Genomic DNA, 25,372 nt, shown 5'->3' on the forward strand with positions numbered 1-25,372 from the left:
TTCTTCGTAGTGAGATGAAGGGATCGATATATTGTACGCTCAAAACGGATAATGGGTGAATGAGATATTGATTCTCAAAGTAGACCCATTTGATTTGGAAAATGAAGGGAAAAATTGAAGCTTTTGTCCCACATTGGTTTGGGAAGAAGATTTGCCCCACTATTTATACAAGAGCTCTTTTTAAAGTTATTGAATTGTATAACATAGAGGCTTTTTCTTATGTGCAAGGGGGGTGCAAATCAAATCCCAAAATGAGATTGAAAAGGCTTGGCGCTTAATCTCATGTGCCAATTGAAAAGGCTTGGCGCGGCAACTTTTCGGAAAATTTTGCGGTACGTACCGGTCTGGTACGTTATGCTGCGGTAAACGTCTACTGTTTCCGAAACGATACATGCCTGTACAGTTCATCTGACCGTTTGAGAGATTAATTCCGCTGCTACGGATTTAATTTCATATTAATTCCAATTTTAAATTACAGAATTAATTCTTAGGTTAATGGTGCTATTATATGGGTGTTTTAATGTCATCTTTTGAATGCTATTATATGGGTGTTTTAGGGTAGAGCAGCAGATTTTTACAACATAGAAAATCATATTTTCCAGGCTCAAAACTCTCTGCTTCTACTCTCTTCTTAGCCTAATTGTGTTCATCCCGTTGCTTTAGTTCACCGGATTCCTTGTTTGGGTGCTCAAACATTGCATCGTAGCAAGTTTTATCATGGGAAGCCTAGGCTACAACGCTCCTAACACTTGCGGGAGGTAGCAAATAAGGTTTTAAGGAAAGAGTGATCGCTTGACCCTTGCTAAAAACCCTACACCAAACACGAGCCAATATCTTCATCTTTCCTTCTCTTTTTCTACAGAAAATAATAATCCTTATTTTGTGGGATTATTATTCGGTTTTACCAACGGTTACCCAACAATAAATTGCCCTCATTTGAAGGATGTTCTTTGAAAAGTCTTCAAAGGGGGCAAATTATATCATTGACCAGGATCTACCTTGCATTGTGAACATTGGTCCAAAATAATCTTTAAATTATGTGTCTTCTATACTTGTAGTTAACAGTTTATGTGTCTGTAAATAAATTGAAGGCATGCAACATGTTAACTACAGACACATAAATAGTTAAGTGCATGTACAGAATATGTTAACTATAGACACATAATATATTGTTATCATATTCAAGGTTGCAAAATACTAGGTGCTAGTCGAGCACTAGACGCCCGCCTAGTGCCTAGGCCAGCTAGGCTAAAAAAAGTAGAAAAGATTTTTCTTTTTATAATACAGTATCTGTTCATAACTACTTTCTCAACCTATTGAAGCACGGAGAGTCAATACCGCATCGACTGAAGCTTGAACTCACAACCACCCATATGGGAGTGCAACTTGGTGCCACTAAACCACAAGGTCCTTGGAAAATAGAAAGGATTGTGTGTGTGTATTGTATAATACACACACACAAATAAATATTATGCATGGCTCTAGGAATTGCAAACAAAAAATAAAATTTAAAAATAATAACTCGGCTGAGTTAACTCGACCAACTCGACGCCGAATCGACCAAGTTAGGCGCCTAGTAGACCGACCAACTAGGTGGCGACTAAATGGGAAAGCGTCACGGCGGGCGGCACCTAACCACGCTTTTTATAACATTGATCATATTATATATTTGCAGTTAACACATTATGTACCTGCAATTAATAGTTTATGTGTTTGTAGTTAACATAAACGTAGTTAATTGCGAGTACATAATATATCGATTGAAGCGACATAATTTTTGGACCAATAATATCCACACTGGACCAATAATATCCACACAAGACAAGATGAATCCTTATCCATAGTATAATATAACAATTGTTCAAAGGGGATTCATTCTGATCTGTTGGTACACAAAGAATGTTAGGGAAAATAGATTTTGAGTGTTAAAAAAATACAAAGAAACAAAAGAATTAAGAACTCCAAGCGTGTATTGGATGTAATACTTTCCCGTATAATATATATTATATATTATGGGTCTTACTTATGTGGTGCAAGTGGACTAGGCCCATTAAGTAATTGGTTGGGTTGGACCTTTAGGTTTAAGTCTTATATCCACCAATGTGCCTATATAAAGCTTGTATTGATGGGATACAAGATATATGAATATTATATGGTACTCATACTGCTCAGAAAATACCAGTACACCATCTAGGGTTCTGAGTCAAGTATGAGACAAAATGGCTAACCATATTCTGCAGATCTACCGTTCAAGAGGCAACACAACATAATATCAACCATGACTGGAGATCTACAATGCTTCCGCTGCTACGAGTTAAGTTTCTCGTAGATTATGCTTTGTATATTTAAATCTCACATTTGGTATCAAGAGTCTTTATAATCTCTGCCTGGTTGATTGCTTTTGCCTAAAATGATATGAAGTTAATTTTTCATATACATCAAGATTTTGTATATGATTTTTGGACTGCTAATTTTTTTTTAGCATTAAGCACAATTTTAATTCTTTTCTTTTTTCTGGAATTATTTTTGTGACTTTTCTGAGCAACGTGATTTTGGGAACCACTGCCATCGAAATTTGGCCGGAAGAACGTCGGCTATTGGTTCGTGGACTACAAGAGAATCACCGGATCGAGTTCACTGGTGCTTTTGGTTGTCTTCGACGCGCCCCTGGCCTCTGTTGGTGGCGGCCGGCGGTGGAGGTTGCATCGCGATTTGGAGAAGACGGCGGCGACGAGGCTGGGCTTCGGCGACGTCCGGTATCCTCTCCTCCTTCAGGCGACGGCAGCGAGTTGCGGGTGTCGACGACGCGACTTGGAGTCGTGGACGGCGGACGGCGGGCGGTGTCTCAACAGCGAGGCGAGGTGGCGACAAACGTTGCTGCTCCCCTTCTTCAGGCGCTGGTTATCGCTGATCTTTGTCTTCCTCCTCCAGTGGACGGCGTCGGCGGACCACGGCGTCAGCAAATCAGAGGGTCGGCGGTGGCGGTGGCGTTGCGTTGGAAGAAGACTGACGAAGGAGTACTGCTTTGGACTTTGGTACATTTCCTATTAAAGAAGCAATTTACAAATGTAGTTACTTTACCATATATTCTAGTTGCATTATATAATAATATATATTAATTTTGGTAAATGGTAAATTATTTAGTTTGATATTACCATATAAATATTACCTTAATTAATATTATATATTATTATTGGCAAATGGTAAGTGTTTGTTAATTGCTTATTTTTGAATGATGCCCTTTAGTTTGGTCTTAAATTTGGCATTAATTCAAAATTAAATTATTATTTAATTTTGAGCAAATATTAAGTTTTAAATTTACTATTTGAATTTTAATTTAATATTAAAGTGTATATTAAATTATCTGAAGTATTGCAATTTGTTTAAAATATATATGAGTTAATATATATTAAAATGCAAAATTCAAGCATTCTAAGTATTTTTATAATTTTATTGTTATAATTATGCATTTAGAAAAGCATGTTTTAAGGATGGATTTAATATATTATTAACTCATAGTCTAAATTATAAATATCATTCAACTTTGGATCCTTAGGTCAATATTTGACATTATGGTCTATTAAGACAACTTGTTTGGTTTCTTATTTAATTTTGAGCATATTTTAGTCCTATGTCTGACTTAGAACTTTAAAACCTATTTTGAACAACTTATTTGGGACCTATCTTGGGTCATTGAGTTTGGATCTCACCATTTTTTATTGATATTTTAATAATAATTATAGCTATTTTAGTTTGACTTATAACATGTTTATTATGGTAATAATATTGATTATTATGCATAACATGTTTACTAAGTCTTAATTATTACTCACTACCATATTTTGTTAACGGTATTCATGGTTGGTAATAATATTAAGTTTGGATATATTTCAATACTAGACCATTTTATATCCATGTCATAACTCACTTGGATCATTGAGTTTATGGGTCTAATTTGAGTGATTAAGTGCTATAATTATTGTTTGGGCTTATTTTTGAGCCATTAAGGTTTAAATTATTATTTTGGACATTAAGAATTACAACTATTGTTTAAGTTGATTATATCTTAATCTATCAATAGTGTTCATGCCTTAATAATATTATTAATACCTTTAATAATATAGTAAGCAATATAGTTGGTATATTGGCTTAACAATGGTAATTTAATTATTACCTTAATTTCAGTCTCCCTAAAAGACATTATAGTCTTGGTTAATTATTATGTGGTATTATGAGATTGGCATTCAGTATCCTCTTAATTACAATTTTGCCATTTAAATTTGGCAATATTAATTACTGTTATTAAGTTTAGGGGCTAATCTCGTTTATTACCTTTTCATAATAATTATATTGCTTGGTAATTTATTATGTTTGGAAAGATGACCTATTTAGTGATGACTATTGTTACGTATCATTGGATGTTGCATTGAGGTGACTGACTGAAGATGGAAGAATTTTAGCACTATGGGAGATGCGGTTTGCATCATTAAGGTTAGTCAGTAAGTTTTTATCATTAATTTATTGGTAATTAGTGCTATAGTTATAGTTTGACTGCTATAATTTTGAAATTGTCACATTTTATTTCCTTGAAAAATGGAAACATTAAAGAAGGTATATTACCATACTTTGGTTGTTATTACCAAATATTAATGGTGATTATAATGTTATTTATTACCATTAATACTTTAATGATAACATTATTATTATGGTTTATTTAGGAATCCTGAATTTGTTTCCAATTATGTTTATGTGGCAATGCTTCAGATAAGAATTTTTTTAGGCAACTGACTATTGCCATTACTGTACATTTATTCCATAATTCATTCAGTCTTTGAATTATGATTAATGTTTTTGCCCATATTTGATTAAGTATGAATAACTTAATATTTGGTGTGATTTCATACTATTTAGATTGTTTTATGCATTTGATCATATTAAGTGCATAATATTAAGTTTAATTATGCAATTAGGTTTTGCGAGATTTTGAATTACAAATGACAACATATCCTTTTGGCTTGATATTATTAGAATTTGTAAATTCAGTTATTTCTCATAAATTTGATCTTTATGCATTAAAACATATTGTCATGGGCTTACAGTTTAAAATTTCAAAGATTTTTTTGAAATCTCATATTGAAAATTGTTTTAGGTTATGCAATTTGTCTGGAATATATGAGTTTAATGTTTATTTTTATGCATATTTGTCCTAAGCATAATATTTTGTTTTAAATCATGCAATTTTGTCTTATTATGCCTTTAGAAATGCATAAATTTAGGATGGAATTATATTAGTTCCTACATAAGTTGGACTAATGCATAAACTTTAGTTGCGGTAGTGCCTGAATTTAAGCAGGTTTAGTCCGTTAATTTAGTTCATCAATTTAAAGCCTTATCCGTAGGTGAATCTGCAATCTCATAGATCTCCCAAACGATTTTACTTCAAACATGAAAACGCTTGACTTAGGGAAGTTTCTTGGGGAGGAATACTAGTTCTATGGCCCTGGCTTAAAAGCCTTGTTGCTACTAGTCCCCTTGCGACGCTACTCTGTCTAAGGAGTTGGTATTTAACCGAGCTTCGTCTCGACCAACTTTCCTGGGAGTATACCTAATAATTGTCTATCATGTGTTGGTTTAATTTGTTTGTTAGGCTTTAAATTCTCCTTTTGCCATGTGATTACAATTTTAGATTAATTAAAGAGTAGCCACATGCAACATCTTTAATTTACTAAAATTGTCTAAGGTTTAAATTACATAAAGATTGGCAATGATAATTGTCTAGTGATCTTATAATTTTAATGAGTTGGGGAGTAGCCACAGCATCCTTAATTAGTTAAAATTATATATTAAGCAGTTTATCTTGATCACATACAGTTTTGGACATATCATTTGTGATTAATTGTATGTAATATGATGGAATTTAGCCCACAGGCAATTTCGTTATATTTGTATAATTAATCAGGATGAAATACTGGACTACGGTCATAATTTAGCCCACAAGTAATTATGTATCGGAATGTGGTTTAGTAGTTTTATCAGTGATGATAGAAATAAATTAATTTTATTTACTTTATGGTTATTTGTAAATAATTCTCATCTCTATCATAAAGTTTAATTTTATGATATAAATCTTTAGATCATATTTCTTAATTTACCCACAGGGATTAAGGAAAGGAACATGATTTCTTAAGTTTTTATCATAATAGTTGTAATGAATCTTAGTAAAACTTTAGCCTACAGGCAAGTTTTATGTCACTTGATTCTTCAACTTATTTGATAATTGTTTCATCATAAAATTTCAATTGGATCTAATTGAGTAAAACTTTAGCCCACAGGCAAGTTTTATGTCACTAGTTTCTTCTGTCTATTTAGTAATTAAGATAAAATATTATCATAAGGGTTTAGTTGTATTTAATAGAATTAAAACTTTAGCCGCAAGTTTTATGTCAATAAATCCTTTAACCCATTAGGTAATAATTTTATCACAATTTCTTAGAATTTATAAATTTAGTTCAATTATAATTCTAAGTTTCATGGTTTGCATTGGCAAAATATGTATTCAGTCACTTCCCAAAATTTAGCCGCCTTTATTAATTGCTTCACGAACTTACTTGGTTATTTGGATCAACTATAGTAAGTTATTTGATGTGATATACCTCTTTTGGATTCCAAGACTAAAATGTACCTTTTGAGCCAAATTCTAACTTGGTTTTGGAAGGTGTGTTTTATTATTCTAGTATGTCCAACTAATGGTGGGAAATTAATATCTTCATTATTAAGTTGGACTTTAATTGGAACCAAAAAGTGATTATTTAGTATGTCCAACTAATGGTGGGAAATTATGTCTTCATTTGTTAGTTGGTCAAATCAATTACGAGTACGTATATCATTAATTTTGCTAAAGAATATCTTAATCAGTGGGAGTGGTCATTTAGAAAAAGATCATTAAGATACTCCATTAAAGATTTTGGATTTAATTCGCTTCATACATCCCATATTGGATTGTATGTCAAACAATAAGTCTAAAAGATTCCACGAGTATTAATCATGTATTTGTTCATATAAATTCATATTGGTTTAGCAACATATTTATGAAAAATGTTGTAACAATATTGAGGAGTTTATTAGAACAAAACATATAACTTGTGGTGCACTGTTAAGTAATAAATTCTTCAGCACGCATTTAATAGTCTTTAGTTTCTTCAAAATTGATCCTGGGCCATTTTGGTTTGTAAGGCTCAAGACAATTTTGAGAAACATAAAAGTAAGACTCATAATGTTCAGTTCATTTTGAGGTGGACCTTAAGATTATTTGGGAAGTTATGGTGTATGTTTAAGATTCCAAATTTATGGACTTAGACCTTTGGTTTCTTGTCTAAGTTGTTGGAATGCTTCTATGACTAAACTACCTTTTGGCTATTTTGATGAGTGGGAATGACAGACGTGTCAACTCCAAGCTCTTAGCCGTTAGATGTAGTTCTTATGTTAACTTATAAAGAAGTTATGGAATATATAGTTAGCATTATGCTAACATTAAGAGATCTCTACTTAAGGCATGCTTTTAAGGATCTTAGAGATCATACAGTGTACTCTTTTGTACAATTTGGATGGTTTTCTCTCTTAAGTTGCGCACATATATTTTATTTTGAGAAACATCCCTTAAGGTACCAAGAATAAACATTGGGTTTGTTCATAAAGGATTCAAGTTGGGGAATAAAAATGCATGTGATCACAAGAGATATTACTCACTTATTCAGTAGAGGACATATTACTATGATTCGTGTGTTTTGTTCTTTAATGCGAATTGTGCTATTACTTGCACCAAGTGGGAGACTGTAAGACTTTCCCGTATAATATATATTATATATTATGGGTCTTACTTATGTGGTGCAAGTGGACTAGGCCCATTAAGTAATTGGTTGGGTTGGACCTTTAGGTTTAAGTCTTATATCCACCAATGTGCCTATATAAAGCTTGTATTGATGGGATACAAGATATATGAATATTATATGGTACTCATACTGCTCAGAAAATACCAGTACACCATCTAGGGTTTGAGTCAAGTATGAGACAAAACGGCTAACCCTATTCTGCAGATCTACCGTTCAAGAGGCAACACAACATAATATCAACCATGGCTGGAGATCTACAATGCTTCCGCTTCCGCTGCTACGAGTTAAGTTTCTCGTAGATTATACTTTGTATATTTAAATCTCACATTGGATACACTTTCTTATAGATTTTTAATCACCTGTATAAGCAAACTAGGTTTCAAATAAAGCTCATGAGATACAAGATGTTGACAAATTATATGAGTCGCAACGAGGTGATAATTTTAAAAAATATATTAGAATTTTCTTAAACTTACACTACAAATGCAATCTTTGAAAACAAGTAATAATGATGATATATATAAAACCACCATAGACATATGGAGGTCATGGATGGTAACGGGAAGTTTTCAAAAATTTCTGATTAACAACCTCTCAGGAAGAATACAATAAACATATTAGAAAAAAGTATCATATAGGCCATCAAACTTTAGATTGTGGGTACGAGTAGAGGCCATCAAACTTTAGATTGTGGGTACGAGTAGAGGCATGGGTGTGTCTATATCCGTGCCTACCAGGCAAAGCTAGCGTAGAACAATGAGCACAATATAAACTGAGTCCTCTACACAGCAAAACTTTTTCTCCCATCCACTTAGTATATCTTTAATTTGTTAAGAACAATAAGTGTAAGTAATAGCTCTCAGGGAATAGGATGTATAACAACTTTCCCAGTGGCACGGCCAGTTTCAAGGTAAGAAAATGCTTCTGCAACCTTGTCAAATGGAAATGGACCCTTGGGGTCTATCACTGGCTTCACCTTCCCACTTTCTAGGAAAGGGTTGAGTTTCTTCAACACTTCTCCGTTGGATGTGACTACGAACCTGAAACCGGGGGGCGTGACTGCACCGGTTAGCACCACCACGCTCCCGCCTTCCTTCACCACCTTAACTGCCTTCTCTCCCTGCCCTGCATTTTCAAGTTCATACAAAAAAGGCGTTGGTTCGAGTGGAAAGAGCTTGAATCGTTTAAGCATGAGATCAGGAGTTCAAACTCGTGTTTATGCAGAAACCAAACATCATTAATAAAGACATGTTGCACTCTCATCCCTATCGGGTTGTTTGGTAGAGTGTAATTGCATTTCGTTTTCAACATAACTCTTTGGCCTGACATGCTAAATTACAATGTTTGGTTGGAAGGAATTGCAATCCCTTTATTTTATTTTATTATTTTTTTTTTTTGTGGAATTGGTATTCCTGTACCCCTAAGAATTCTATTTCAGCTGCGAATAGAGAAAAAAAAAATGTATTGTCCAAACAATTTCCCATCTACCAATACACAAGCCCTTATTATTACACAATGGGCATTTAAGTCTTTATATCACTTATTCCCTTTCAATTCCCAATAATCTTATTCATGCCTACCCAAACAATGTAATTTGAATTCCTACTTTACTCCTACTTTGTTCTTTTCCCCGCCTAATTACTATTCCTTTCTTCCCTAATTCCTTCATTCCAACCAAAACGCCCGGTAAGAGAGGTCGGGAGTTTAAAACCCTCTCTTGTATGAAAAAATTAATATGACAAGCACTTTGCCCCTTAAATTGGGCCGACCCGGTGCATACATGAATTAGTATGGTAAGTTGCATCTTATAGTTAATGCCTACTCAGAACACTTCGTGGTCTACAACCAAAAAAACATCTTATAGTTAAAGTTGCAGCTCTAACACGGTAACACCAGTTATAGTATTCAAGGAACATCATGTGATGATGCAAAGAGGCAAGACAAGTTCATTGTATAGTTCATTGTGAAGTGAAAAGAAACATACCGACTGTATCATAGACCACATCAAACTTGTCTGGTATGTCTTCAAAGTTGTCCTTTGTGTAGTCAATAGCCAAATCAGCGCCTAAGCTTTTCAACAACTCCAACTTGCCAGTGCTGGATGTAGCTGCAACTTTTGAAGCACCAAATACATGCTTTGCGAGCTGCCTCAGTACAAATTTATGAGGCATGTTAATAGTTATAGTTTGTTAGGATCGATCATTACCACTACACCAAAAGCTATAGCTAGTAAAGAAGGCGTAATAATTCCCCAACCACTAGATGTTAGACTTGGACTTGGCCTCTACCTGCCTCCACCCAAGAATTCCCTTCCCAACTCCCAACACCAACGCTATAGCTAGTAGCGAAGGTGCAACAATCCCCCAACCACCCAACAATTCCCCCCTCCCAGCACCAATGCTATGGCTAGTAGCGAAGGTGCAACAATCCCTTGGGTGCTAGACTTGGACTTGGCCTCTATCCACCTTCTTCACCCAACAATTCCTTCCTCCCAGCTCCCAGCACCCACGTTATAACTAGTAGCAAAGGTGCAACAATCCCCCAACCACCCAACAATTCCCCCCTCCCAGCACCAATGCTATAGCTAGTAGCAAAGACACAACAATCCCCTAAGTGTTAGACTTGGCCTCTGCCCAACAATTCCTGATACTAGTTGTTAGAATCAAACATTTACCACTATGTCAAAAGTTATAGCTAGTAGCAAAGGCACAATTCGATTTCTTTATACAACAACACATTTGTTGGACTTGACCCTATAAACCTTGACCGATCTCCGCCCAAAAATCCCCAATCGCCGAATGCTAGACTGACTTTTACCAGCCTTCGCCCAACATAGTTTAATATTATAACTGAACAATAAAAATGTGGTTTTGAAAGTGCTACAATATTGTTATACCTGAATGACGAGAGATCCAACTCCTCCTGCACCACCCAAGACGAGGATGGATTTTCCAGAAGAAAATTCTGCCCTTTCAAGACCTTCGTAGGCGGTCTCTATGGCAAGAGGAAGAGCAGCAGCCTGTTCAAAACTAAGATTCTTTGGCTTCAAAGCCAGCAGTTTCTCCTCAACTGCAGTGTACTGACCTAATGAACCAAACTGCTTGGGTCCTTCCAATGCTTTCTCATTTATGTTTCCATAAACTTCGTCACCTAGTCTTAGGCCTTTTACTTGACTACCAACTTGGATTACTACACCAGCAACATCATAGCCCGGTACAGTCTAAAGAAAAATTTAAAAAAAAAACAAGTAATCAAGATTTACAAAATGGTGATTTTATTTTTCTTTTCAAGCATATGACAATGTCTACCAGTGTTGTAAAAATCAGCCTAGGCAGCTATCGAGGCGCTGATTAAGTGCTAGGCGCCCCTAGGCAAGAGAATTTTACTCTTAGGCGAATATTAATCAGCTAGTTGACTAGGCGGCTAACTTGGCCCCCGAGTCAGCCAACACAGCTGCTGAGTTTTTTTTTTTTTTTTTTCCCCTTTTTTGCGCATTGTGTACACTATTGTGTTTTTCTTATTATTTCACTCACCCGCCTAGGCGCCAATTAGGTACTAGGCACCCCTTGAGCCTTGGCTGAGGGGATTTACCTATTAGGCAGATATAAGTCAGCCAACCAACTAAGTGGTTAATTCGGTGGCAGAATCGACCAACTCGCACTGACCGAATGTTTTTTTTATTAGCAAAGTGTGCACTGATGTGTTTTTCTTATATTATTACTCATCTAGGGCAACGCGCGCCCGGTGGCTTCTACAACATTGATGCCTACAAAGTTCATCATATCCTCTTGTAGTTAAAGAACTTCAAATAATAGTGGCCTCAAATAAACCGCATTTCAGAAACAAAGGCAACAAGGCGGAAACAAGAGAGACTTACAGGAAGAGGCGAATCAGTGGCCTTGAACTTGCCCTGTCTGCGCTTGAAATCAACAGGATTGAGAGCCGCAGCAGCAACTTTGATCAACACCTGATCATCTTGTATCTGAGGCACTGCAACACTGGGTTCCACCTTCAAAACATCAACACCTCCATACTCTCCATAAGTCCAAGCATTCATCTCAAAGGGAAAGAATAATGTGGCTGTAGAGGCCTCAGCTGATGCAGCCTGGGAACTCGCCAAGACTCTGAAAGATAACTGAGTCCTCTGAACCCAAGAATCTGCAGCTTTTCTGCTCCTGCAGTGAAGTTTGAACACAGCAGAAAGACAGGATGGAGAGTGGGGAGGGTGAAGGGTTCTTCTCACTGGAAGAGTTGTGGAGGAGAGCAGTGCTTCCATGATTTTTTACTTTGCTTTTCTGCTTCTCTTCTCAGCTCTTCTGTGTTATGGCAGACTGTGATTGCTTGTCCTGGGTCTTCCCTGTTCTCTCAGCCATCCATTTGTAGTATTACCAGTAATAATCTAGAATATTCATGGGGTCCCCATTCTATCTCCTGGGTTCACAGTGAGAAAAGTGAATAGCCACAAACCAAACCCAACTCTTCTTGGCCACCAAAGACAGTTTTTGTCAGCTTCCACTGGAAAAATTATTAAGAAAAAAAGAAAAGCACGTAGAGATTAAGGGTACATTTAATAACTTGGAAAGTCATTTTTCATATTTCTCCGTGTTTTGGTTGTTCAAAGAAAATAAAGTTCTTTTTAGATCAAGGAGGGGGACCCCAATATGAAAAGACGCTAGGCCCTACTAGTTATGTGTCGTGATAGATAAATGTCCACGACATCATCCTCAAGAATTGGCAAGAGGCTCGGGGGAAGTACCCCTAACTCAATTTAGTTGTCTCTCTAACTAAAAGGAAAATAAAGTTAAAAGAAAAATTTTCATTGTAATAAATGGAAAAATTACTAAATTTGTCAAAAAAAATGTATTCTCAAATTTTTGGCGGAAGACGTTTTTCGAATTCTTTATTTTTCCGTTTCTCTTCTCTTTCATCTTTTCGGACTATTATTACCACCGTCACCGCAACTAATTATTATTATTATAATTATATTATATAACAAATACGGAGTAATATATCAATTTTCAGAAAAAATGAACATTTCTTAACTTTCAGTTAAAAAATATAATAATTTAACTTTTAGCCCAAAACTTAAAAATTAAAATATTTTCAAAAAAATGAGTCATTTTCTAAAAATTATTTTTCAAAAAAAAAAAAAACATAAAAACATTTTAAAAGTTTTCAAACCGACACTAAAAAAAACAACAAAAAAGTAACCTCCCAAACCATCTGACCACATATACTATTGTAAGGGCAAACTAGAATGGCTTAGTAGTTAGAACTTTAAAAATTCCTAATGGGCACAAAACATAGTGAACAATTTATTTTTTTAATAATTAACTTGAAATTTTGGTGCCAATGGACTTGCCATTCACCTAACCAATACCTACTAAGAAGTAAGAACAATCCTGTGCATTTGTATACTATATTCATCATTTTACATGAAACATTGGAATCAAGAAAAATGGACAGTAAATGAAGAGAATGGAAGGCTAACCATATGGACTAACATACTACTCTTTTAATTTATGCAACAATGCATAATATTACACAGCGAAAGTCCATATGAAGGTGTGATAAATATTACATTTTCATCACCCTAAAATGACATGTTGATGTTCCTTAGTCATAAACATCTATTCTGTATACAATGATTAATGGAAACCGGGAACACTTGACGGGCTCATTCAAAGAATGAGTTTCAACTTTTGAGTCCACAAGGACAAGAATCACTTAGCAGGCACAGTCAAATAATGAATTTAATCTTTGCCGTACCATGAAGACAACTATCACTTGGCAGGACCGGTGAAAGAGTGCCTCCTATTACGACGGTTCCTTGTTTTCCTTCTCTTCAAGGCCCATCTTTCTTTTATATTGCATAAACTATCGGTTTGTGATTCACCAGAACTTTCTCCAGATAACCCCAGACTTCTCAAATCCTCAGTGCTGGATGATCTTCTGATTCGAGCAGTTTCAGCTTGCAAGTCGTTTATAATCATCTCAGTGGTCTTTGTGGTGATTCCTCTAACGTACCAGGAAATGGGCGGGGGAGGAACAAGAGCCGGCTGTATTAGTTGCTCCAAGCTCACCTTTGATCCAATCCTCCCTTTCCCCTTTGTGTACGAAACATAATCTGCCAAATTATTAGGTCTGTATGGATGGCATAGTTCTTCATCGACAAGAAGGGGTTCAACTCTCCAGCAACCTTCGAATCTTTTCATAAATCCAGTTTTCACTTGCTTGAAATTCATCTAACAGAAAAGGAAAATAAAATGAATGATAAGTTCCAAAACTGTTCACATAATATCATTGTTTATAGTTGTTATAATCTAAGGTTGGGTCAAGGTCACTCAACGACTGAATCCCCCCACAACCGGGCGAAGGTCACTTAACTGGCTATAATGCACATGGGCCAAACCACACTACAAGACTGTATCCAATCAATTAGCTAGTCTAACACATATGTTGGGACTCTTAACAATAGTAAACTAAATTTATTTAACATGTCATTGGATAAAATGAACTCATCTACTCAATTTGGCCAAATTAAAAGAGTACCGAGTGATCTTCTCTGTTCTGGTCCACTAAGACATGCACTGATATTGTTCCAGACCACCAAAGGAATTTCCACATGGCAGCTTGTTCCAGTTCCACAACCTGCCTCGGGCCTTCATCAAGCAATACCTTCCTTGATATTACTTTCTGATGGATATATCAACCTTATGTCAGTTGAATGAACGAATACTACGTAAAGAAATTGCCAAAGAAAATTATTTTAAAAAAGTTTCATAATTAAAACTATCACTACTCGTCATAGGAGTGGTACTTCTTTGGAGCCTGTAAAAATATATTACCTGAATATTCTTGAAAACTCTCTTATTTTCAGGGTCAGTTACAATATTGTAAACGGCATCTGGTGGCAATCCAACATTGACTTTCGCATTCAGGTTGCACAGAGAACCTTTAGGTACAGTCACCTGCATAAATCATTCAACAGATAAAAGGATTAGTAAATAATGAAGACAAGAAGAATATAAGCTAAGGGTTTCAATTAAAAAGAAAAAAAAAAGAACTGTTTTTGGTTTCCATTATATAAATTATAAAAAGAAAAATGGAAACCAAAAAAATTTCCAGCTTAACAAAAGAATTTGGTTCATGGAAAATGTTTTCCAAAGGAAAACATTTTCCTTAAAGTGAAGGAAAATGTTGTTTTCTAGTGATTGGTTCATGGAATTCATTTTCCATTGGAAAATGAATTCCTCAAATTTGAGGAAAACAAAATCCTTGGTTGGACCAAGGATTTTGTTTTCCATGGAAGATGGGAAGAAAAAGTGAATAGATTGCCTATTTTACCCTTGCTTTCTTTTTTAATTATATTACTTTTATTAATTTGTAGGGGCATATAGGTCTTTATACTCATTATTCCTTACAATTCCAAATCTAACCAAACAATAGAATTAGTATTCCCAGTAATTCTTTTTCCACCAACCAAACAATAAAATTCATCTTCCTAGTAATTGTTTTTCCATGGAATTCCAATTCCACTTCCCTTAAAATATTTTCCGCGAACCAAACGAGCCCTAAAACTGTTCAGTAAATGGAAAATTCTCCAGGCCCCTGAAAAATTGGAGGTTTCCAACTGAACAGCAGAATTTGGGGGCACCCATAATTGGTTAGATTTTGGTGCCAACTTTTGGTATTTCTATGCCATCTTGGTGTTTCTGTTGCTGAGTTCCGGCAGAAGAGAGCTTAAGTCATATTTTCTATGATGGGCTTACAGTGAAGGCTGTTTGGAGGACAGTTTTACTTTCCTTGGGACTTCATTTTCACCATCATGGACTGCATGTTTTACTCTAGTACTGATGATTTCTTAAAGGGGATAATCAAGTCCAAGGATTTATTTTAGTCCGCTTATAATATGGGAACTATGGATTCACAATTCTCACTACAGGCATTTAGGTGAGTTTCCTAGTGTTTACAGAACTTGCTTCCGGGTTTCAAAGGACTAATTTGATTGTCTTCACGTAAGTGGGTGGGCCAGTTTGAACTCCCTCCTAGGTGGGATATCATCAGCCACTTCGTGGTCACCTTCGTGCCGAAAAGGGTGGTGCAAAGGGTGCAGTGGGCTAAACTGCCTAAGGATTTCGTCAAAGTCAATATTGCACATTTTGTCCTCAAAGATGGTACGTGGTTTTGCGGCTATTATTCGTAATGCTAATGGTGGGTTTCTTTTTGGATTTGCTTTCTCTGATTTGCAGGCTCCCATGCTTGCTGGTTTGGCCAGGGTCCTTATAGGTTGCTTGGAGTGGTGTATTTTGGAGCATTGGCTTAATATCCCAATTGAATCCCACATCCCTCGAGTGGTTTTGCTTCTTGATGGTTCTTTTCTACTTTCTGATACCTTTCTTTCTAGGATTTTGTTTTGTGCTCTTGTGCTTCTATGTGTTTACATCCTCGTCATTGCAGAGCTAATGATCACTTGCTCCTTGCCAACTGGATCCAAGGGAAAGATATAGCCTTCCAATCTCATCTTGTACTTGAGCTCCCTCCGCGGGTTTTGGCTCTTCTGCATGCAAAAGACCTTCCCTCATTTGTGTTTTTTCCTACTAATGAACTGTGATTTTGGTATTGGGCTTTTGGCCCTTGTGGGGGTGTGGTGTGCCTATGTGCTAGTTTTATCACGTGAATACCGCGGTTAAGTGGTACCCTATCCCGAAGGAACTGGCTTCCGGTAAAGGCTTCTCAAATTTGTTTTTGGCTATCCATTTCCCAAAAATGGAATCCCTTGAGTCACTCGGGCTCTAACGTTGGTGTCAACAGTTAAGTGGCACCCTAATCCGGAAAAAATGACTACTGGTAAAGGCATCTCAAATCCGTTTATGGCTAACTATTTGCCAAAAACGGAAAGGGTTTTTCCAACGTCAACACCAGCAATTAAGTGGCGTCCTAGTCCAATGCTAACGGCCATCTGTAAAGGCAAATCAAGTCCGTTTATAGCAACCCATTTTCTCAAAATGGGGTTGCGCCTTTGTGGCAATGGAAGTTCCATTCGCTGTTGGGCATTTTGTTGAGGAGTGGTTCTGTTTTGATTTATTCTTTTCTAAATGTTCATAGGCTATGTAAGTCTGGAAATGGTCAGCTAATTGAATGAAAGTGTAATGAACTAAAATAATGAACAAGAAGATGATGCAAGGACAGAATTAGACGACACCAATGAAGCTTATATCGCAAACGCTAATAAGAAACAATACTTTTCAACACTTAAATCGCAAACACCAGATAGAAAACTCGGATTAATTTCACCTTTATTTCCGGAGGATGATCGGTCCATGTAGGATTCTCTTTCCAAGGTTGCATTTGCTTCTCCAGATCAACATCTAAGATACCAAATGCTCCTTTCTTTCCCACAAACGATGACATTAACACATCTCCATCCCTTCTCATTCTTTTAAAATTTGACTGTAATAGCAAGGGGAAGTCTGTAACGAATACAAGGAATACGGGATTACATATCAAACACACACTTTTATCGAGTGATGGCAATTGGCAAACCTTGAGAGCCTTTTCGATTTTTGACTGGAAATCCGATAAAAAGGGATGCATAACTGAACTCGACAATCTTGCACGTTCACTGCTCTCGTCCACTGGAATTTCATTGTTCTGCTTATCTAATTTCATCTCGCCTGCTACAAGCCTACATTAATCGCAAAATCCAACAGGTGGCTAATCATACCACCCACAGAAAAGGTGAGAATAGAATAATAAAATGGAGAATTAATATAAAACTAGGAAAACTTATATCATTGTTCTGATCAATACAATGAAAAGCTTGTATCTATAGGCTTATTATGATAATAACTAAATCTAAGAATATAGTGAAAATCTCAACAAGCCAAATTCTATGTCATAAAAATTATGCATTTACATCGTATTCAGCTAACCAGCTTACATTCAATAACTTCAACAGAAAAATCGACAAAAGTTCATCACAATTGGAATTACAATTTGTTTACCAAGTCTCCTAATTTCTAAAATTGCAAAGACAATTGTCTTGATTTCACCCAATCAACATGAAGTAAGTGCTTCCACAAAAACCTTATCCTTTACAAGCATCCATCCTTGATTTTCTAATCTACATATATGTTATCAATAATCAAATATTCATTAAAAAAATGCCTCTTTTTTCTCCTGAACCACAATTACAAGACAAATTCCCATGACAATCCTTAAAAGTTCAATTACACTTTCTATGGACCCTAATCTAGAACCACCTAGAACACTGAGAAATATTAAGATTCAGCATCAAATTATCGGCAAACATGAAACACAAAAGAAGAGTATTTATTTATTCATAATGGTCGAATCTGGGAATGGAACAGAAAAAGATTCACTTACAGCAGAATGATTCAGAGGATATTCTGATTAGAAAAAAAACAACTCAATCCTTGAAGATCATTAAGCTCCAAAACGACCAATAAATCAACATTTCACTTTTCAAGATCTCCTTATCTGTTCTTGCTTCTTTTATTGCATCGTTGAATGTTGAGTGTCCTCTTCCTCCTCTTCTTCTTCTTTCGACTGCACGATAAGTTCAATTATAAATACACTTATGGCACGTGGGCTGCGTGTTTATATTGCCATCTGCTTAGCACACAAAATTCTGGTATTTTATCTATTGAAAAAAGTTGTCTTTGGCCCTTCAATTCTTTTTTAATACTACTGATTCTATTACATTGAAGTACGCATTTATTGAGGTTCAATCTTATGACTTTCCATATGAAAGAGGTCACTACCTAGAGCACAAGGTGTTTGTCGGCTCTTCAATTATTAGTTCTTAGTTTTTAATTTTAACTAATTTTTTTTTGAATGCTAATTTTAACTAATTTGATTTTCGAATTATTTAAAATTTTAATAACTATTTTGGTCCCTCAACTGTTAGTATAGTTTTTAATTTTCAATTTTAACAAATTTGATCATCGAATTGTTTAAAATTTCGATCAATTAAACTATTCAATTGATGAAATTTTAAAAATTAAGAAATTACTATTTTAGTCCTCTAATGGATTTAATTAACTTTAAACAATTCGTAAATCAAATTAGTTGAAATTGAAAACTAAAGACTACATTAAAAATTGGGGAGCAATTGAAAGATCAAAATAGTGATTTTTCCTTTATCTATTTCATTGTTTCAGTTAGCAATTGGATTATTTTACCCTATAATATTGTCCTTTAAATGGATAAAGAATGGAATGTACTTATATATATATATATATATATATATATATATATATATATATATATATGTATGTATGTATGTATGTATGTATGTATGTATGTATGTATGTATAGCCACACAACACACATATGTAGTTACGATATATATAATTTTAGAAGTATTCTTGTCATTGTATGTCATACTTATGAAATGCATATTTAAATAACATGTTTTATTGTAAAATATTGAATACTACTTTGAGTTGGGGATTAATATATATGCGTTATTTATTTAAATATTTTTAATGTTTAATTTTTATTTTTTTTATAACTTATTAACGGGGTGGGGATTCCCCGTCCCCGAATAATCCCCGTGGGGATGGGGATGAGGGAGTTTTTCCTTCCCCAGCGGAGATGGGGACGCAGACACGGAATGGGAAAAACGTCGGGGGTGGGGATGGGGGGTATGTCCCCCGCCCCCACCCCGCCCCGTTGACATCCCTACACCTAAGTGCAAGTAAAATGTATTACAAGTGCATGTAAAATGTATCATAGGTGCAAGTAAAATTTAGACTAAGCATCAATACTAAGTGCACATGACGTTATAACTAGGTGCACCTATAGTTATAAGTAGTTGCACCTAGGTGCATGAATGTTTGCGGGTGGTTTTCACGGGTACTAACTACCCACTGAACTCCCCGCAAGAACAAGGCAAAATTACATGCACTTGTAGGTGAAAGTAGGTGCACTTGTAAGTAATTTTACCTGCACTTTTTACTTGCAAAGGTGCACTAACTACGTGCACATATAACACATTTACTTGCACCAAAGTTTGAGTTATTTACAAAAATGTCACCACGTCATTTTTAAAAATTACATATGATTCGTTGATCTGGACACTTGGACTGATGGCATTCATTCGCATTTCTCCCCTCGGCACCTATTCGCACCTGAACGCGACGACCCTATATATATATATAGGTGCGGTTCTGGTTCGGTTGGCACTGTTAGGTGCGGATGTGCGGTTCTATAGCTGTCGTTGGTTTTTAGTGCATTAAAATATCTTCACCGTTGATCTTAAATAGTGAAGTTCGGTTATTTTAATTCGAATTCACGTACTGAGGGGCAAATTAGTTCTAACAACCCGAAATTTCATTTTATAAATCCAGTATTAAGAAATCCCAAAGTAGTTTTTTTCACCCCATTAAAAATTTTTGCGGTCAATCGGTGTTTGAATAAAATAATTTTGTTCCATTTTAAAATTAATTCTACACCGAAGAAATGAATTTCATTCGAAAATTCCAAAGTTTTCGGGTACTTCGCGTATCAAGATTTAAATCGAGAATTTTAATCGAGTGAGACCAGGAGAATTCAAAAGGGAATTTTGAACAAGTGTTCATCCATATAGCTTTTGGGAAAAGTCACTTTCAACCCCAAATTAATAAAGAAATAACATTTCTAGCCTATGGTTCATGTTACATGGTGGACCAAAAGACATCCAAAAATCCCTTATAAAATCATCTTTTAGCTTGGGAAATTACCCATTTTCCCTCAACCAATCATTGTGAATCATCCTAGGATTTTGAACCCTATATAAACCCCTTCATTTCATCTCATTTTCCTGATCTCATTCTTTGCCTCTTCCTCATTTTCTTGGCTGCCAACAACAAGAAGAAAGACAACAACCTAGTAAGCTTGTTCATCCTTCATTCTAGCATCTTTTCTCTTCTAGTTTTCTTTAGTCTTTGAGGTTCTAGGCTAAGGTAGAAGGTGTGTTGGGAAGTGTAGGTGGTGAAGGAGGCTCAAGCTAGGCCAAGAGGAAGAAGAGATCCAAGCAAGAAGACTAGGCTACAAGAGGTATAACCCCATGGATTCCTCTTTAGATTTGGCTCTGTGAAGCCTAGTTTTGAGTAGAAATGAGTAGAAACTATGAGCTTTTGATGTGTTTTTGCTTAGAAGTGATCTATTGATCTGATCATAGGAGTTTTTCTTTTTCCAGATCTCAAAAAAAAACCCTTTGGTACCGGTGAAATAGGATTGTTTCTGCATCACATAGTAAGATACATCATATGGTTTTGGCTACATTAACATTCCTTTGGTTTCTAAAACAGCCAAGAATGCCCTGTGCTTGCATGAAACCGAAAACACATGTCATCATCTGATACTCTGATAGAAATATTTTTGTAATAAAGTTTTGATGAGCCAAATGTACTTTAGATCCCCTTAGAATTTAGGTCTTTAGTACAAGCATCATAATTCAGAATATCAAGTCAGTATGCAAAGGAAAATCTACTACATGAAGAACAAAATTAATTGAGAGAATTAATTTTGGTCCTACAAGTATTCATCCGGAACTGAAGTACTAAACAATGGCATTGCAAAGAAAGACCGGATGAGCTTAATGGTGAAATGGTAGAAGTCCTTACATATAATGATGATCACACCTGAGATTGATTCCCTCCTAAGGACTTATTTTTTATAAGCCGGATTTCAGAAAGAAGCACAATGTTTCAAGAAGAAGCACAATCCCTCAAGTCAAAGAAGCACAATGTGCTAAAGTCAAAGAAGCAAGATGCGAAAAGAAGCGGCAAGTCAAAGAAGCAAGAAGTGCCAAGTCAAACAAAGCAAGATCTGTTTTTAAGCACAATGCGTCTCAAAAGAAGCAAGATGTGACAAAGAAGCAAGATGATCAGAAATTATATAAATTCGAAAGAATTTATGGTGAGACATCTCACATGTCACAAAAATCCAAATTGCCTGAAGATATGATCAGAACGGTGGAAAATTTATGAAGGCATGGATAAAAATCTTATCCTAAGATATAAATTCTATCAGAAAAACTTATTGCAAAGAGACGTTGGAACTTCAAAATTGACAAGGAAAATAATATTTTAAAAACAACTTGAAAATCAAGTTGAAATAAAAATATTATCTTGTCAGGCAAGTTGACAATCAAATCAAATTGAAGACCTACCATTGTCAACAATATCAGGCTACAAGATTCAAATTTCAAATATCAAATTATCCCACTCCAACGGATATATTTGGTTATCTATAAAAAGGCCATGAAGACTTGAAGAAACATAGGATGAAAAAGAGGTGAATACAAAAAATACAAGAGAACACATGGGTGAACAAGTGCAAGTGCTAAATATTCATTGAAATATCTAGAAGAGAGACTTAGTCTGAATAGTCTCAAATTTAGTTGGAGAGAGATACAATTACCTTTGTATTTGTAATTGTAAAAAGAGTATAGCTGTGTGCAAAATACTCTAGTGAGTGTAGCTGTGTGCAAAATACTGTAGTGAGTGTAGCTGTGTGCAAAACACTCGAAGTTGCTAAGTGTAGCTGTGTGCAAGATACTTAGTTGGCGTTGAGTATAGCTGTGTGCGAAATACTCGTTGTTGAGTGTAGCTGTGTGCGAGACACTCGGAGTTGGGTGTAGCTGTGTGCAAGACATCTGGAAGAAGTGCTTGTGTAGCGCTTATTCACTATTGTAACTGTGTGTGGAAAATAGTGAATTACTCCTAGAAGTGAATGGAGTAAAGTGGACTAGGAAGATTACGCCACTTCCGAACCATTATAAATTGCCTCTCTCATTTACATACCGCACTTACATAATTCGCTTTATTTATTTATCATCCGACTAACCCGTTTACTATTCACTGCTTATCTTAATCTTTCAGGTTTAAAGTGTTTTCACGTATGCATGTAACTCAAACTTTCCATGCTTAATATTTGATTTATTCTAAACAAGTTTGACGTGTTGCATGTGACATTCATCATACGGTTGACGTGACACGAAATCTTATTTATAGTCTTGAATATTATTGTTAAATATTGAGTGCACCATCTCCTTTTAAATATTCAAGATATTCATGTCATCCCTACACATCATCTGAGCTTATCCTACACGTGCATGTGATTCAAATTATTGATTGGGCATAACTCTTTACACATATTTATTCCGCTGTGCATTTCAATTTAATTACTTCTCTATTTACTTGTTACTTAGAGTTGAAGTTACCAAAGAGTTATTTAATTTTGAAAAAACTTAGAAAGTCTATTCACCCCCCCCCCCTCTAGACTTTCTACCACCCTATCGTGACCAACAATTGGTATCAGAGCGGTTGTCTATCTAAGTCAATTTGACTGCTAGACAGATCTCGAAAAATCAAGATGATGAAAAGAGATATGGGTCTTGCCCAAAATCTATTATTTTCTCTAGATAAATTTGATGATTGGAAAATTCGCATGCAGGTACACTTATCCGCATTACACGATGAAATGTGGAAAGTCATCACTAGTGGTCCCATTGAAATTTTGCAAGTCAACACTTCATCCATACAAACAAGCGAAACTCAACAATACATTCCAAAACCGAATGTGGAATGGTCTCGTGAAGATAGAACAAGAAATAACTTGGACAATATTGCCAAGGATATTTTGTTTAAATCTATCGATGACACAATATTTCCAAAAGTTCGAAAATGTCAATCCGCAAAAGAAGTTTGGGAAACGCTTATTCAAATTGGTTAAGGAGACGAGAAAGAAAAGGATAATAAACTCACCATAGTATTAAAGAAATTCGAGGATTTCAAAATGCTAAGCGGCGAGAATATTACCGACATGGAAACAAGATTTGCTAAAATCTTAGGAGAGATTAATGATCTTGGAAAAGACATTAATCAAAAGGAAATCTCACTAAAATCCTACGTGGTCTACCATCTACATGGGACATGAAGGTCACGGCCATGAGAGATCATAGAGATCTAAAAACTCTATCAACCGATAAGCTTTTTAGTGATCTAAAAGCTTATGAGTTCGAGATGAAATCAAGGATAGAGGAAGATCATGAAGAAAAGAACAATGCACTTATAGCCGAACAACCATAAACTTCAAGGTCAGTACAAAATGTTGAATTATTGCCTAATGATCAATTTGCTCTCTTTGTCAAGAAATTTAGGAAATTCATGAAGAGAAGCAACTACAAGAAAAATCCCCAAGGAAAACCGTGGAATGCAACAAAGAATTCGAAGAAAGAAATGGTTGAGGAAGATTCAAATTTGTGTTACAATTGTAGAAAGCCTGGACATTTTGTAGCAAGTTGTCCACACCCCAAGGTAAGTAAAAGTCAATACACAAATATTTCTAAATCTCAACAGGAAGAATTCAAGACACTATAGCAACCAAACCGAAATATTCTAATTACAATTTAGAATCGAAACCCGATATTTGGATTTTATTAAAATTACGAACCGGGACGGCCGGTTCATGTTCTGAACTGAAAAAAATAATATACATTTATTGTTGAATTTAGACTATTTTAAAATAAAAATAAAATTTTAAGATAAAGACTGTTCAAAATCGCGAACCGGATCCGAAACTGCCGATTCGCGGTTCAGGATCCATTTTTTCGATTCATAATTTTAATAAACTGAAATCCAAATATTGGGTTCTAGAGCTAAATCATAACCGAAAACTTTTAATAAACTGAAATCTAAATTTTAAAGACTGCAGCTTTTTTCCATGAAATCCAACAAGCTTCAAAATTCAAACATTTATCTATCAATTCAACCACCATGGTCAAATTTGACCGAGTAGAGTACATTTCCAGTTGGCTTGGGAATTCACAATACTTGAAGAAACTAGAATAATACACACACAGAATTAAAAGGGGGGAAACCCCCATACCCATCTCTGAAAACTGAGTCTCGATAACACTACACACACAACAGTTTAACAAAGTGGACTCCATATATATTAAGAACAATATCAACACAAGAAGAAGAAGAAGAAGAAGAAGAAGAAGAAGAAGAAGAAGAAGAAGAAGAATGGAATTGAGAACTTACAGAAATGAGAAATGGGGAATCGTGAGCAGGGAGCGATGGAAGGAAGAGAAATGAAAGGCGGAGAGATGAGTGAATAGTTTGATTTCTGGAGTACATAAAGATCAAGAGCACTATACTTTTGCCGCGTTCAAATTTCTATTTCTTTATTTGACTTCAACAAATTTATTCCATCTTTAAAAACTTTTCCTCCAATTTAATTATTCCATTATTTTTCAATTAATTAATTAGGATAAGAATATTAGCTCAAAGTGGAATTAGTCAACACTCAAGAGCACTCTACATCATACTTGATAGCGCAAATTATGCCGTGGAAACGTGTTCACCATGCTTGGTGAACACGTTTCGAAACTCACGACGTCGTTTTACAAGCGTAACATTAAAAAAAAAATTTATTTACGGTGCTATTAACGGCGTTAGTCGCGA

General features: G+C 35.4%; 2 protein-coding genes across 4 annotated transcripts; both read right to left on the reverse strand.

Annotated features, from left to right (window-relative positions):
- Positions 1–8,610: 8,610 nt before the first annotated feature.
- Positions 8,611–12,251, reverse strand: LOC109166812 (2-methylene-furan-3-one reductase). The gene is made up of 4 exons (XM_019315693.1): positions 11,767–12,251; positions 10,786–11,109; positions 9,874–10,033; positions 8,611–9,014 (listed from the first exon to the last, which is right to left on the reverse strand). Exons 1-4 carry the CDS (start codon positions 12,163–12,165, stop codon positions 8,749–8,751), a joined length of 1,149 nt encoding a protein of 382 aa, XP_019171238.1. The 5' UTR covers positions 12,166–12,251; the 3' UTR covers positions 8,611–8,748.
- A 1,025-nt stretch (positions 12,252–13,276) lies between these two features.
- On the reverse strand, positions 13,277–18,483 carry LOC109166813. Of its 3 annotated transcripts, none has more exons than XM_019315694.1 (6): positions 18,279–18,483; positions 17,436–17,606; positions 17,187–17,342; positions 14,738–14,860; positions 14,442–14,585; positions 13,277–14,134 (listed from the first exon to the last, which is right to left on the reverse strand). In XM_019315694.1, exons 2-6 carry the CDS (start codon positions 17,559–17,561, stop codon positions 13,673–13,675), a joined length of 1,011 nt encoding a protein of 336 aa, XP_019171239.1. In that variant the 5' UTR covers positions 17,562–17,606; positions 18,279–18,483; the 3' UTR covers positions 13,277–13,672. The 3 variants fall into 3 exon arrangements, with proteins under 3 accessions (XP_019171239.1, XP_019171241.1, XP_019171240.1); XM_019315696.1 differs by having other exon boundaries at positions 17,436–17,620; positions 18,277–18,483; XM_019315695.1 differs by having other exon boundaries at positions 17,436–17,577; positions 18,279–18,482.
- Positions 18,484–25,372: the final 6,889 nt, after the last annotated feature.

This window comes from Ipomoea nil, unplaced genomic scaffold, assembly GCF_001879475.1.
Source record: "Ipomoea nil cultivar Tokyo-kokei standard unplaced genomic scaffold, Asagao_1.1 scaffold3105, whole genome shotgun sequence".
NCBI lineage: Eukaryota > Viridiplantae > Streptophyta > Magnoliopsida > Solanales > Convolvulaceae > Ipomoea > Ipomoea nil.